This window comes from Heloderma suspectum, chromosome 2 (genome assembly GCF_057233095.1).
Source record: "Heloderma suspectum isolate Gila_16-S chromosome 2, 16-S_ref, whole genome shotgun sequence".
Taxonomy (NCBI): Eukaryota; Metazoa; Chordata; class Lepidosauria; order Squamata; family Helodermatidae; genus Heloderma; species Heloderma suspectum.
In genome coordinates, this window is record NC_139459.1 from 362,120,467 (window position 1) to 362,134,491 (window position 14,025).

The following is a 14,025-nucleotide window of genomic DNA, read 5'->3' on the forward strand; positions in this document are numbered from 1 at the left end:
CGTTATGACCGGATGCGCGACATCCTCTCCCAGGTGAGACAGAAACGTCTAGCTGAGGACATGAATTGTGCCTGCTTTCTCTTACGAAGAGTATTCCCCAGACACGTTAGCCGTATTAAGAAACTGGAGGTCAAGTAGAGCATGCATTTCTCTTCAGGCCCTTTTCAGGTTCGCCTCCTTCATGTGTGTTTTGGTTTGTTTCTTTGTGTATATATTTGTATTCAGGAACTTATATGCCGCCTTTCAAAAACAAGCATTTTCTCAAGGAGGCTTACAGTTCGTATCACAAAACATTTGAAATGACTATCTATTTTTTAAGAACACACACACACCCCTAAGACAGCAACATGAAACAATTTCTAAAAAACACCAGAGGCCCCTCTACACCCCACTTTTACTCTGGGGCGGGTGCAAGTCGAGGTCCCTCGTGATAGATGACATAGTCTCCATTTTGCAGCCATCCGTGGTTTTCGCCCAGAAAATGTGGAGTTCCAAGTAGTCATTCTGCTGTGATGTTTATCGTTTGTTCCGGGTTTCCCTGTGCTTGTGAGTCATCTGTCCCTTCCCCAGACCGAATTTGCATTTTGCAGTGGGTGTGTCGTAGGCATGCGTAGTGCTTGCGTCACTCTGTGACACCTCTTTACTCCCCCCATTCCTTCGCAGCTGCACAGTTACAGAGGCACAGGGGGGGCGTTTTCATCTATTTAATCATACTTTCACACATTTTTGCAGCTTCGTATCTTCGCAACGGTTGCTTTTGGACTCAATACCCAAGGGCCGGGGGGGGGGGGTCTTGGGGGAGGACCAACTTCGCTCCAGCCACCATTTCAGAGCGATGGCTGGGCACGTAGCGTTCACGCTTGTGAGTGCGAACCATCACATGAGTCTTGGGCTGGGGACCTGACAAACTGATGGCACAGAAATGAAGGGGCACAAAACACCCACTTCTTACCTAAAAAGGGATGGAAAGACACAGCAGAGACCCTCAAATACAAAACAGCCACTGACGTGTGCACCCCCACACTCATGGGACTGCGCAGCTGCACATTTCAGTATGGCAAAAAAAAATGGCACAACACGTCTGTTAGGGAAGCGCTCAGTACATCGCGAGTGTTATCGCAGGACATACTGACTCAAAGCCGCATTGCTGTGCAGTTGCAACGGGGTGGGGGGTGAAAGCGGTGCCATGTAGATGGGGTCCAGAAAGGACAAAACCCAAACGCGCCCCTGAGTATGCTCTATAACAATTCTTTGAACAGATATTCAACCTAGGGATGTCAGAGAAATCCGCTGCGGATTCCAAAGAATCCGGCCTCAGGAATCTGCAGCAGATCAGGGCCACTTACCTCTGCTCCAGGAGGCGGAATGGCACTCGGCTGCTTCTTGCCAGCCAGAGCCATTTGCCTCCTCTCTGTCCCTGCCGATCTCCATGTCTTCTCTTTAAATAAATAAATTTTTAAAATGGCGATCGGCAGGATGTGCCCATAGACTTAGACGCAAAATAGAGCCGTGAATCTTGCATATAAGCCTATGGACACATAAGACTTGGCGCTCCGTCCCTCCCCCCGAAATCCTTGCCGGCCGGCTCCACTCCGCAGCAGCTCCGCGGAGCCACCGGCCGGGGCCACCCGCAGCGACATCCGGCCGCTGCTGAGCTGTGCAAGAACACAAATGGCGGTCGCCGTCACCATTTACGTTCCCTTTTTTTGCCGTGATAGGCTACGTAAATATTTATGTAGCTTATCATGGCAAAAAAAGAGAAACGTAAAAAATGGGAACATAAATGGCGGCGGCAACGCAAATGGCATCCCTGCATTAGCCGTGATAGGCTACTTAAGTATGTAGCCTATCACGGCAAAAATCGTGAAGCGAATGGCAGCCGCAGATGCGGCTGCCATTCGCAAAGCAGCACAAACGACCAACATTTCACACGCCTTTCGCAGGGTGGTGGGGCGGGGGGGCTTCATTCCACCAAGGATTTTGGGGGGCCGAATGCACTGGCATTCAACCTCACTGAGATCCGTGGCGGAATTCTCCGCCATCCCTACCTGAGCCTAAGAGGGAGACTTAAGAAAGCTTCCCACAAGGGGGGTTCTAGCCTTAGTGAATCATTTGGACTCCATTTGGAGGGAAAAGGCGGGAAGCCTCTGAACCTATGGGCTAGGAGGAAAGAGTCCACCCCTTTCCCGTGGGGCATCGGGGCGCAGCTGTTGCCGTCGCGCCAAGCAGGCTGAGCGCCTCATCTCGGCATCAGCCATCTCCCGCTTGTCCCGGCGCCTAGCATCCAGAAACTCCTGTTGTCCCTCCCCCTCCCTGCCAGGGTCACTGGCACTCTCAGGAATGTGCGCAGGGAGGGGCTCTCCCTCCAGCTGTGCCTCTGAACAGCGCGCAGGTTCCTATCCCACAATCTCTATCTCTTCCTCAGAATCAGAAGTGCTTTGAGGCTCTCTGGGCTCCGATCCAACCCTGACACAGGTGAACTCAGTGGCACAGAGCACTTTTTATCAGCTTAGGCTGGTATACCAACTGCATCCTTATCTGGACAGAGATAGCCTAGCTACAGTTATCCATGCTCTGATAACTTCTCATCTGGGTTACTGCATTTGAAAACGGTCCGGAAACTTCAGCTGGTCCAAAATAGGGCAGCAAGACTGTTAACAGGGACTGGCCTGCGAGCTCATATTATGCCAGTACTTTTCCTGCTGCACTAGCTGCCAGTCCATTTCCGGGCCTGATTCAAAGTGCTGGTATTAACATTCAAAGCCCTTAACGGCTTGGGGCCAGGTTATCTGAAGGATCGCGTCCTCCCATATGTGCCTGCCCGGACCTTAAGATCATCGTCAGCGGCCCTTCTCCATGAGCCCCTGCCAAAGGAAGTGAGGCGGGTGGCTACTAGGAGGAGGGCTTTTTCTGCTGTGGCACCCCAGCTGTGGAATGAGCTCCCTAGTGAGGTTCGCCTGGCACCTACATTGTATTCCTTCAGGTGCCAGTTGAAGACCTTTTTATTTTCCCAGGCATTTTAGCTTTCTAGACTTTTAGCTTTGCTGTTTTAAATCTGTATTTCAAATCCCTGCACTGCTGCTAGGTTTTATTCTGGTTGTATTGTTATGCTGTGGTTTTATTGTTCTATATGTTTTAAATGGTTTTATTGTGTGCTGTTTGGTTTAATTTTTGTGAACTGCCCAGAGAGCTTCAGCTATTGGGCGGTATAGAAATGAAATAAATAAATAAATTACATTTTTTTGTTGTTCAGATCTCTAAAATGCTCTACGCATTTTGAGACAAAATCTCTTCTTCAGGAACTATAATTGATGGGCTATAATTCCCTTTCAGAATATGATCTTCTGTATAATGATAAACCGAGAAGACCAGTTTTTTGTTTTACCTAAGATAAAAATGATACCTAAGATAAAAATTTGTACCCGCCCCCAGGGTGGCCAATAGTTTCAGGAAATAATTCAGTTTTGGAGCCTTTGTCCAAATATGTCGATTATTTTGTATTACCTTTTATTCCATTAACGACATCATACGTATGAGATTCCACACACTTTATTCAAAAATTAACAGATATTAGTATCTGAGGGAGGATATACTGATGAAGCTTGACGTAAAATCTTTATACACAAGTATGCCACAGGAGAAGCCTGAATTACTGTGCATGATGCTTTACAAAGGCAACAAGACCCACATCCACCCACACCTTTTATTATGGCTTTAGCACAGATGGCATTAGAGAAAAAAATATTTTTCCTTCAATAGTAAGTTTTATTGGCAGAAGAAGGGTGGAGTGATGGGCTGTTCCATGGCTCCAGAAATAGCTAATCACTATACGGCTAATTTTGAGGAGAAGTTTATATATACCACTTCTAAACCCTTTGCTTCAGAGATAATCATGTGGTGGGGCATTTTTTCTGTCTGGAGAGGGAATTGATTATTTACAGTTATTTAAGGAATGGATCTGTACATGTGATCCTCATGTACAATTTGATATACAGTACGATTGCTCTAATAGTAAGTTTTTAGACATTGTAGTTGAAAAAGAATCAGAGCAATTACACACCCGACTATACAGGAAGCCTACAGATCGAAACACCTATTTATCCTATTCCAGTCACCATCCACATCATTTAAAAAATTGCTTGCCATATGGGCAATTTCTGCGTATTAAACGGAATTGCTCAGTAACATCAGATTATAAAAAGAAGCCATTGTATAACGACAACAACTGAGTAGTAGTGGATATCCTCTTGGTGTTATAGATCAGGCAAAAAAAAAGCAGACTGCAGATCCAGGGAAGAGCTTCTAAAGCCTCAGCGACATATTAAAGATCAAAGGGTCGTGTGTGGTCTAACATTTGGCCATACTACCCATTTTATACGGAAAAGTATTCTAAAATATTGGCACATTGTTAGAGATGTGCCTGGGTGTAGCAAAAAACCATTAATAACATGAAAAACCAATGACCCCGCATCATCATGTACCATTGTTCCCAGGGGCATTTGAGATTGCCAGTGAAGAAGGCTTGGCTGCTTTAAGAAGAGATCCTGAGCTGGGCTTTTCCCTGTATATAAAAGAAGGGCAGCAGGGTCTCCTTGGAGAATGAGGCTTCAGAGAATGTGTAGAGAAGGGTCCCTCTATCAGCATCAAAAATGGCCATCCGCCCCCCATCACAGTTGAGAGACACCCGAAGCCTCTTAAGCGTCCCACTCAGGGACAGAAGAGGGTAATGAGGGTGGTTGCATGCCTTGAATGCACCTTTCCATTTCCTCACAGCCCAGATCCCTTCCTCAGGACTCAAGTCAACCTCACCTTTTCTCCTCACAGACTTTCTAGCGACCCCTACAGCCCAATCTTCCTCACTTCCCACGGTGACTTCCCAGAAATGCCTTCCTGCCCTGAATCCTTCAAGTCCCAGCACAAAGGGATAGAAGTCGAATCTTTCAGGGTTGTTAGGCAGATCTTGACTTTTCTCAGTCACTCTCAAGCTTTTAGAACCCTCAGATAGGATGAGTTTGCGATGACCTGTGGCCGGATCCAGAATTACGTTTGCTGTTGAGAATGGAGAGAGATGAGGAAGAGAAGATAAGTGCAATTATCTGTGACGACTCATTCATTCGAAGTTTACTGCACTAGCCGAAGGCCATGACAAGTATCTGTGACAACTGGGCTATCTAGGCATTAGATGCAAAGGCGGGTGAGCATCCAAAGTGAATCCAAAAGGAGAGAGTAGTCTCAGGATGCTGTAAAAGATTTTATTGATGAAAAGTCTGACACATTTCAGCCTTTCTTTATTATTACGCCTTCTTCAAAGGTCTGTAACAACAATCATACAGGATAAGGGTAAGACAAAACTAGGGATGCTAGAGATATTTGAGATGGACTAAAATGAGCTTGGATTTCTAAGAATCTGACTTGCAGAATCTGCTGCGGAGTGACCCCCTCAGGCCATGTGGAGTCCATGGACTTTCAGATTATTTTTTTACTTTCCCAAAATTAATGCATAATTATTCGTAGGAAAATATGCAGGATTCAGCTGAGGAAAAGTTGAACGGAATGGGAAATAATATGGTAAATGTTACGTACTAAGGTAAATTATGTACAGTCAGGGCCAGAAATATTGGAACAAGGATAACTGTTTTGGCAGTTGGCCTCTGTACACCACCACATTGAAGTTGAAAGGAAACACACCCAGATGGGAGCGAAGTCAGGACTTTCAGCTGTAATTCAAGGGGTGTGACAAAAGTGGGGCACTAACCATTCAGGAAGGACAGCCAGTGGCATACACACACGCCCATCCTTGGTGGCTCATAAGTAATGAACGAATGGCTGACAAGCAGCTACATGGCCAGGGGTGGCCTGTTTCCTGGGTACCCCATGACCAATCAAGCAGATAAAAGGCCTGGAGGTGGTTCTGAGTGTTACATGTGCATGTGGTAGCTGTTCACTGGAACTCCCAACATGAGGTCCAAAGAGGTGTCCATGCGAGTGAAGGAAGCCATCATTAGGCTGAGGAAACAACATAAACCCATCAGAGAGATAGCAAAAACAGTGGGAGTGGCCAACACAACAGTTTGGAACATCCTGAAAAAGAAGGAATTAACTGGCAAGCTCAGCAACAGCAAAAGGCCTGGCAGACCATGGAAGACAACTAAAGTGGATGACTGCAGAATTCTGCTCATGGTGAAGAGGAACCCTTTCACAACATCTAGCCAGGTCAAGAACGCTCTTGCGGAGGTAGGCATGTCATTGGCACCATCTACAGTCAAGAGATGGCTTTATGAATGTAAATACAAAGGCTTCACAACAAGGTGCAAACCACTGGTAATACTCAAGGACAGACAGGCCAGATTAGCCTTTGTCAGCAAACACCTAAAAAAGCCTGTCCAGTTCTGGAATAATATTCTTTGGACTGATGAAACCAAGATTAACTTGTACCAGAATGATGGGAAGAGAAAAGTATGGAGAAGGAAAGGAACAGCTCATGATCCAAAGCATACCACATCATCTGTCAAACCTAGTGGAGGCAGTGTTATGGCATGGGCATGTATGGCTGCCAATGGAGCCGGTCACTGGTGTTTATTGAAGACCTGACTGCTGAGAAAAGCAGCAGGATGAATTCTGAAGTGTATAGCGTTATACTTTCTGCTCAGATTCAGACGAATGCTGCCAAACTGATAGGACGCCGCTTCAACTTGCAGATAGATAATGACCCAAAGCAGACAGCAAAAGCTACCCAAGAGTTTCTCAAGGCAAAGAAGTGGGATGTTCTTTAATGGCCAAGCCAGTCACCTGATCTCAACCCAATAGAGCATGCCTTTCACTTACTTAAGGCAGAAAGACCCTCAAATAAGCAGCAGCTGAAGACAGCTGCAGTAAAGGCCTGGCAAAGCATCTCCAGGGAGGAAACTCAGCATTGGGTCGTGTCCATGGGTTCCAGACTTCAGGCAGTCATTGACTGCAAAGGATTTTCATCCAGGTATTAAAGGCGATCCTTAAGTTTGAAATGATGTTGGTTTGTTCCATTACTTATGAGCCGCCAAGGATGGGTGTGTGTGTATGCCACTGGCTGTCCTTCCTGAATGGTTAGTGCCCCACTTTTGTCACACCCCTTGAATTACAGCTGAAAGTCCTGACTTCGCTCCCATCTGGGTGTGTTTCCTTTCAACTTCAGTGTGGTGGTGTACAGAGGCCAACTGCCAAAACAGTTATCCTTGTTCCAATAATTTCTGGACCTGACTGTATGTTCTTATGAAACCTCTTATGTAATTATTTGCGTATTTTTCCGCATGACAGAAAAAAAATATTTGCATCCATCTGTGAGTGGACAACAGAACAAAAGGTGCCTGCCAATCTGTGAAACACAGACGGAGTGGAGTTTACACAGTCCATACATCCCTAGATACAACATAAATAGAATACATATTAAAAAAATTAAACAATTAGTAGGGCACACTGCAAGCAAGGCCTGTGCATACATTTAAGCAGTGTAAAACAGTTTCAATATTCCAGATACATCCATACATTCCATACAATCCATACATTCCATACATCCATACATTCCAGATACATCCATACTCACTTATAAAAATGTCTGCAGAGATTCTCAATGTCCACAAGGTCTAAAGGAAGAGTAGGAATTCTTGCTATTCCCATAACTGACATGCAGTTTTGAGATACCCCCTGGTGTTTGTAGCTTAGTCCAGATAGGAACATAGGAAGCTGCCTTATACTGAGCCAGACCATTGGTCCATCTAGCCCAGTATTGTCGACACTGACTGGCAGCAGCTCTTGAGGGTTTCAGGGAAGATTCTTTCCTTGCCCTACCTGGAGAAGCCGGGGATCGAACCTGGGACCTTCGGCATGCCAAGCAGGTGCTATGTCACACTGAGCTATGGCCCCTCCCTATGGCCAGATATGAAAGACCTGGAGTGAATTGCCCTGGCATGGCAGAACCTGTAAGAACCTCTAAGAAAAAAACCTTGTCCACCAGTATAAAAACATAGCCTTCAGTATAGTCTTTGCAGTTGCCAGTGATTTACAGCACGAAACATTCTGTTATAAGAATCTCTGCAGATATTTTTATAAGTGGGTATGGATGTATATGGAATGTTTAAAGTGTTTTATACTTCTTAAATGCATGCAAAGGCCTTGCTGGCAATGTGCCCTACTATTCTTTTTTTTTTCTTTTTTTTAAATATATTCCATTACGATTGTTGTTACAGCCCTTTGAAGAAGGCCTAATAATAAAGAAAGAGGACCAAACATGTCAGGCTTTTCATCAATAAAATCTTTTGTAGCATCCTGAGACGACTCTTTCCTTTTGGGCTATCCAGGCATTAGCCTGCAACATCTGGGTGGAAAAGGCCCCGGGCTCGGGTAGGGCTTGGAAAGATTTCTGGTTGGAATTTCAGAAAGCTTTGGTGGCAGCCGAGCTGGGTGGCCTGACTAGGTATGAGGCAGCTTCCTCTGAAACAACAGGGCCACACCAACAGCAGGTGGTAGTTTTTGCATTCTGAATGGTCTCCCACTTAGTGTATTAGTTGGTAAATTAAAATAAAACATTGTTTAAAACACCCTGACAAGGACATGTATTCAGTAGCTTCCAGGACCTATAACCTTTTGAGAGTGTTAGTTGAAGGCAGGGAAGGACAACTGCTGGGGACGGGGGGGGGGGGGCCGAGAGAATTCACCTGCCTCCAAATACCAGATGTTGGGGAGAAGCAACTGTGCCTTCAGGCCCTGCTTGTGGGCTTCCCAGAGGCATCTGTTTGGATACCATTAGAAACAAAATGGTGGACTAGATGGATCCTTAGGCTGATCCGGAAGAGTTCATGGGTGGCTAGGGCTCCACAAGATTAGGAACTCAGCCTTTTCAGGGTTCCTGATTGTATGGAGTCCCAACTATACACAGGTCCTTGTATACAGGAACACATGTTGCAAATGTGCATTTGAATGCATGGAGAGCATGGACAGGAGGAGCTTACTGCCATCACCCACTGTCTGTTCATTCATTGTACATATGAAGAGCCCAAATATCACTACTGGACTGCTGATTATGCATAGTTAACTTATTGACGGTTCCACGGTCTGCAGGACAGAACAATTTAAACCCAATGAAATACAATGAGACAAATTTCTGACCCTATTCCTCCTGTGAACTTGGTCTTCATTGGAAATTTACCTTTCTTCAGCTGTAGTCCAGGCAGCAGGGCATCTGGGGAAGGGGGGGGGGAGAAATAAAGTTGAAGCAGCACACCATTGTGCTTATAAAAAAAACTTGTTAACAAAAATATCAGTTCATAACATTGTGTGTGTATGTATGTGTACACACACACACACACACATATATATATATATATATATATAGTCAAGGATCAAGTAGAAACTGAAACAAATCTTGGCAGCCCTCTTCAATACACTGAGAGTACCAAATATGGGTGGTAGTGGTTCCTGGGTAGCTTCCCATTCAAGTATTCTCCAGGCCGAGGCAAGTTTCACTTCACATTCAACTTCAAAAGAGGAAGAGGAAGGGAGTAGCTAAAAGGAGGTCAAAGGGAGAGTCAAATAACCTCAGGTTGGAGGAATTAGATCAAACAGAATTGATGAGAATTCAAATTTTAGGGCAAATGGACAAATTTACAATTAACAAGTCACTGGGTCCAGAACTAATGCTATATACCAGAGAGTTTTCACTCAAACAAGACATTTTTCATCTTCTAGTAAGTGTGTGTGTATGTGTGTGTGTGTGTGTGTGTGTGTGTATATATATATATATATATATATATATAAAATATTTTAGACTCCTTTCCAAGTTGTAAACAAATTCCCAAAGTGGGGGACAAAAGGAAAAACAATTTAACAATAAATAATTAAAAATGAAAAAATTCTATGACAAACATTAAAGGAGGATAAAATCACTCAGCATAAAGTCTGATTTTATATGAAACCTGCCCCTAAAATTGGTGTCTATACTGGAGAACTGGAAGATAGGGCATATAATGCCAATAATTAAAAAGGAATGCTGAAAGGTAAATTAACATCTGTCCCAGGTGAATTGGAGGAAAGCTTTATTAAAGCTGGAAGGGTTAAACATATAGAAGAACAAACCTTGCTGAGGAAGAACCAGCATGGCTTAACCAAAGGAATGTTCTGCCTCATCAAGCTTTCAAAAGGGAGCAAACCAATGGCTGCTACTCAGTGGCTAGACGGCCATAGGTGCAACGAAGAGGAGTACAGAGTGGCCAAAATGGGGTGTTCCGAGGTGCATTCCAGGGCAGGGAAGGCGGAAATGCTGGTACGACGCATCCTATCCTAGCCTATCCCCACAGGATTGTGCCCTAAGAGTTTTAAGAAGCATGTAATTAGAGGTTAGTTAGAGTCCATTATCATGGAATCATAAGTCATGTGGCGTAGTGGCGAGAGTGTTGGACTGGGAGTCTGGAGATCCGGGTTCTAGTCCCCACTTGGCCATGGAAGCTCACTGGGTGACTTTGGGCCAGTCACAGACTCTCAGCCCAGCCTACCTCACAGGGTTGTTGTTGTGAGGATAAAGTGGAAAGGAGGAGGAGAATGTAAGCTGCCTTGGGTTCCTTGCAAGAGGAAAAAAGGTGGGATATAAATGCAATAAATAAATTAATAAAATATAAAAGCCCAGTTCACATGTAATGACAACCCATGGGTTCTTTAAACAACCCAGAATTTTAACCCATGGTTTGTTGTTGGGTTGTTTTGAATTGGTTCCTGGGTTGTTGATGAAAGCTGATGCAAAGCCAAAGTGGCAGGCATGTGAGAAGCAGGGCACTTGCTCCCTCCAGCATAGCCCCACCCATTCATGGCTTAAACAACCCATGAATTTGCGTTATGTGCAAATCTGGGCGAGATCTTCACCTCGTGTCATACTGATACACTCCCATCATGGTGACACCATATCCCTCTTGCACACTGATACCTCGTAGCACACACAGTGACTTCTGTTGTGATATTTTGGATAATACGGAATAAATAGCAGGAAATAATGCTAGAGAAGCAGTAAACAGAACGTGTAATGTGCCCCAACAGTTGTCAGTTCACTTCTATACCAATAAAAAGAGTAGCGTCCATCTAGCCCAGGTGCCTGGAATGTCCTTTGAAAATTAAAAATTGTAGGACTGTTTTCTGTATAAGCAAGCATAGGATTCTGCATAGGATTCTACCTAAGGGTATTAGAAAGCATGTAATTAAGAGGCTATCCAGGACTATGCACTTACCTCCTCTATGGGGCTATCGCTTCCCTGTCCATCTTCCCACCATTTCGAGCAGCGACAGAAACTAAGTAACTACAGCAGGGCAGCAGTACATGGAAGGCCCCTTTCAGGAGCTGTCAGAGGGCAATGTGCAGCCCCATAGTCTCTCAAGAAGCCAAGGAGCTCTCGTGAGATTGTGATGATTGGCGTACTATATATGGCAGGTGCTGGTGGGAGGCCAAAGAGGTGACGGCTTCCCATGCTACTGGGAGATAAGGCTGAGCTGGAGGAGGAGGAGGAGGTGGTGGTGGAGGAGGAGGAAATGGCTACTTGTGAACCCCTTCCCTTCCGTTTCTGAGGCCAAAGGAAGGAAAAACCATGAGGGCCAAAGGCAGAACCAGGATAGAGGATGTACTTAATCCTCCTTTCTATGGCTGGAACAGCCCTTGGGTGCTACAGAGGCAATCTCATAAACTTTGTATACTTCAGCCTCCAAAAAGATGTTGAAAAAGTCCTTCACCAAAGGCATCTCTGTATGCTTAGTTGTCATCCTACAAGAGGATGGGTCCTGTCAAGAATTCATAACTATTTAAAGAAAAGGAAGAAGAGAAATAAATGGACAGTTCTCACAACAGAGCTTTTCTAGGTGAGGCTGTTCAATCTGCTATTTCTACTTCCGGTTTCACTAAAGAATTAAGATTGAAGCTCTACATGGATTATTTTCCTTTCCTGCCTCTCTGTACAATCCACTACATAACCTGTAGGTGGCAGGATGGTATAGTGAAATAACACAACTATACTAGTGGGGACCAGTGCTTTGTTTCACCAGCACAAATAATACTGGATTTTTCCCACTCCAACCCCCCCCCCCCCGCAAAATAGCTTTTAAAAACCAGAAGCAAAACTGGATGGTGACAACATCATCTAAAGTGTCCATAAACAACTGTGAGTGAGGAATGATGAGTGCGCGATAAAGCCCCATCTAGAAGTAGTGGAGTCTCCAAAGGATGTACGAGGACCAGTTCAGTTCATTAGTGAGTGACCTGGAGTCAAGGGTGACCAGTGAGATTGCCAAGTTTGTGGATGATATTCAAATTATTCAGGTTGGGGAAAATCCAGGCATTTTTTGAGAAGCTCCAAGCAGATGTCTCTAAACTGGGTGGATTGGCAACAAAATGAACAGGAGGTTCAGTGTAAGGAAGTAAGAACTGATACAGGTTGGGGGAAGAAATCCTAACTTCACATATACACAGGGGTGTGTTCTATCTTTTTGTGTGGTGATCACCATCCCCTCTACCCTGACAATGCCCCAGAACGACACTGTATCCAGGGTTTCCTGGGAGAAAGGAAATGGTGCCCAAGCTGCCAAAATGGAAGCTCTGCTGCTGCTACCACAAATTGTAGCAACAAAATAAGGTAAGGACCCGACCAGCATAAAATCCTCACAGCCACATTACATCACCTTTGAATTGCTTCATGACACCCTCTATAAGGTAATTTATATCACAGAAGTCCCAGGTCTTCCACTTCAGCTCTGGATGGATAGCCACTGGATTCTCATATGCCTTTTTCTCACTCCTGGTGGAAATAAAAAAACAAGGGTAACCCACCACCCTTCCAATCCAGTATTCCTGAATGGAGCAAAAGAAAACCGCAGGAAGCCTGGAGCAGGGATGACTAAAGGTTTTTTTTGGGGGGGGGGTGAGGCCACATTGTCAGAACCCTTCAACAGTTGCAGAGGTGGGCATGGCTGGAGGCGAGTGGGATGGAACGCTTCAGAGGCTGATTCAGAGCTTCAGATTTGGCCCAATCTGCTTTGGACCAATTTGGACCTGATCCGACCTGCTTCAGAATCCAGATCCGAAGCAAGTTTCGGAAATCCAAATTATTTGGATTTTATATTTTCCCATTGACTTGCATTGGAAAACAGAAATGGTCATACCTTCTTTAGTTTTTATGACAAATACATGAAATTTGGAGACCTGGCAGCCCCTATGGAGTGATGGAACTTGCTGACTTTCAGACAGATAGGTCCAGTGGCTTTTGTGCTAGCAACAGGTACAATTTGCTTTTTTCAAGAAAATCTGTCAAAGCAAAGAGCTATGTATATTTTTGTGCTTCCACATAAGTGCATGGAATTTTGAGACCTTGCAGCCCCTGTGGAGGTGACTGAACTTGCCAAATTTCAGACAGATAGGTCCAGGAGCTTTTGTGCTAGGCAGGCACAGGTAAAATTCGCTTTTTTCAAGAAAATCTCTCAAACCAAAGACCTATAATTTCTCAGTGCTTCTACATAAGTGCATGGAATTTGGGGATATGACAGCCCCTATGGAGGTGACTGAACCTGCCAAGTTTCAAACAATTAGGTTCAGTGGCTTTTGTGCTAGCCATGCATAAACTTTTCTCAAAAACTAAAAATAAAGGTTAAAAAAAACTGTCAAGTCAAACAGGGGATTAGAGATCCTAATCAGAAGGTGTTTAAGGTGACCACTAGGAGGTCACTATCCCTAATCTCTGGTGTAGGATTTTTGAAGTGCAAAACAACCCCTCTCCCCTAGTACTTTCCTTTTGTCTGTCCTGATTCTGCCACTGTTCAGCTTCACTGGATGACCTGTGGCTCTTCTCAATAAGGGAAGAAAAAAAAGTTAAACCTCTCTGTGACGGAGATACACATTACCTGGGAGTAAGTCACACTGAACTTATTGGAGCTTATTTATTGCACTGCTGCTCTGCCCAAGTACAGGACGCACTATCTGGACTAGGGGTAAGCCAGCCTGGCTACTGGTGTTGCTCTCTCACACAC

At 44.8% G+C, this 14,025-nt stretch overlaps 1 protein-coding gene across 6 annotated transcripts in view; it reads right to left on the reverse strand.

Moving 5' to 3' along the window:
• Window positions 1–3,532: 3,532 nt before the first annotated feature.
• Window positions 3,533–14,025, reverse strand: part of LOC146355664 (E3 ubiquitin-protein ligase TRIM7-like) — a 36,793-nt gene continuing 26,300 nt past the window's right edge. For 4 of the 6 annotated variants that reach the window (XM_084841090.1, XM_084841093.1, XM_084841089.1 and 1 more), the window contains 3 exons: window positions 12,685–12,800; window positions 9,182–9,214; window positions 3,533–5,049 (listed from right to left, as the gene is read on the reverse strand). In XM_084841090.1, coding sequence (XP_084697216.1) covers window positions 4,532–5,049; window positions 9,182–9,214; window positions 12,685–12,800 — 667 coding nt within the window. In that variant the 3' untranslated portion in view covers window positions 3,533–4,531. The remainder of the gene's footprint in view (window positions 5,050–9,181; window positions 9,215–12,684; window positions 12,801–14,025) is intronic. The other 2 variants (XM_084841091.1, XM_084841092.1) reach the window with 1 other exon arrangement.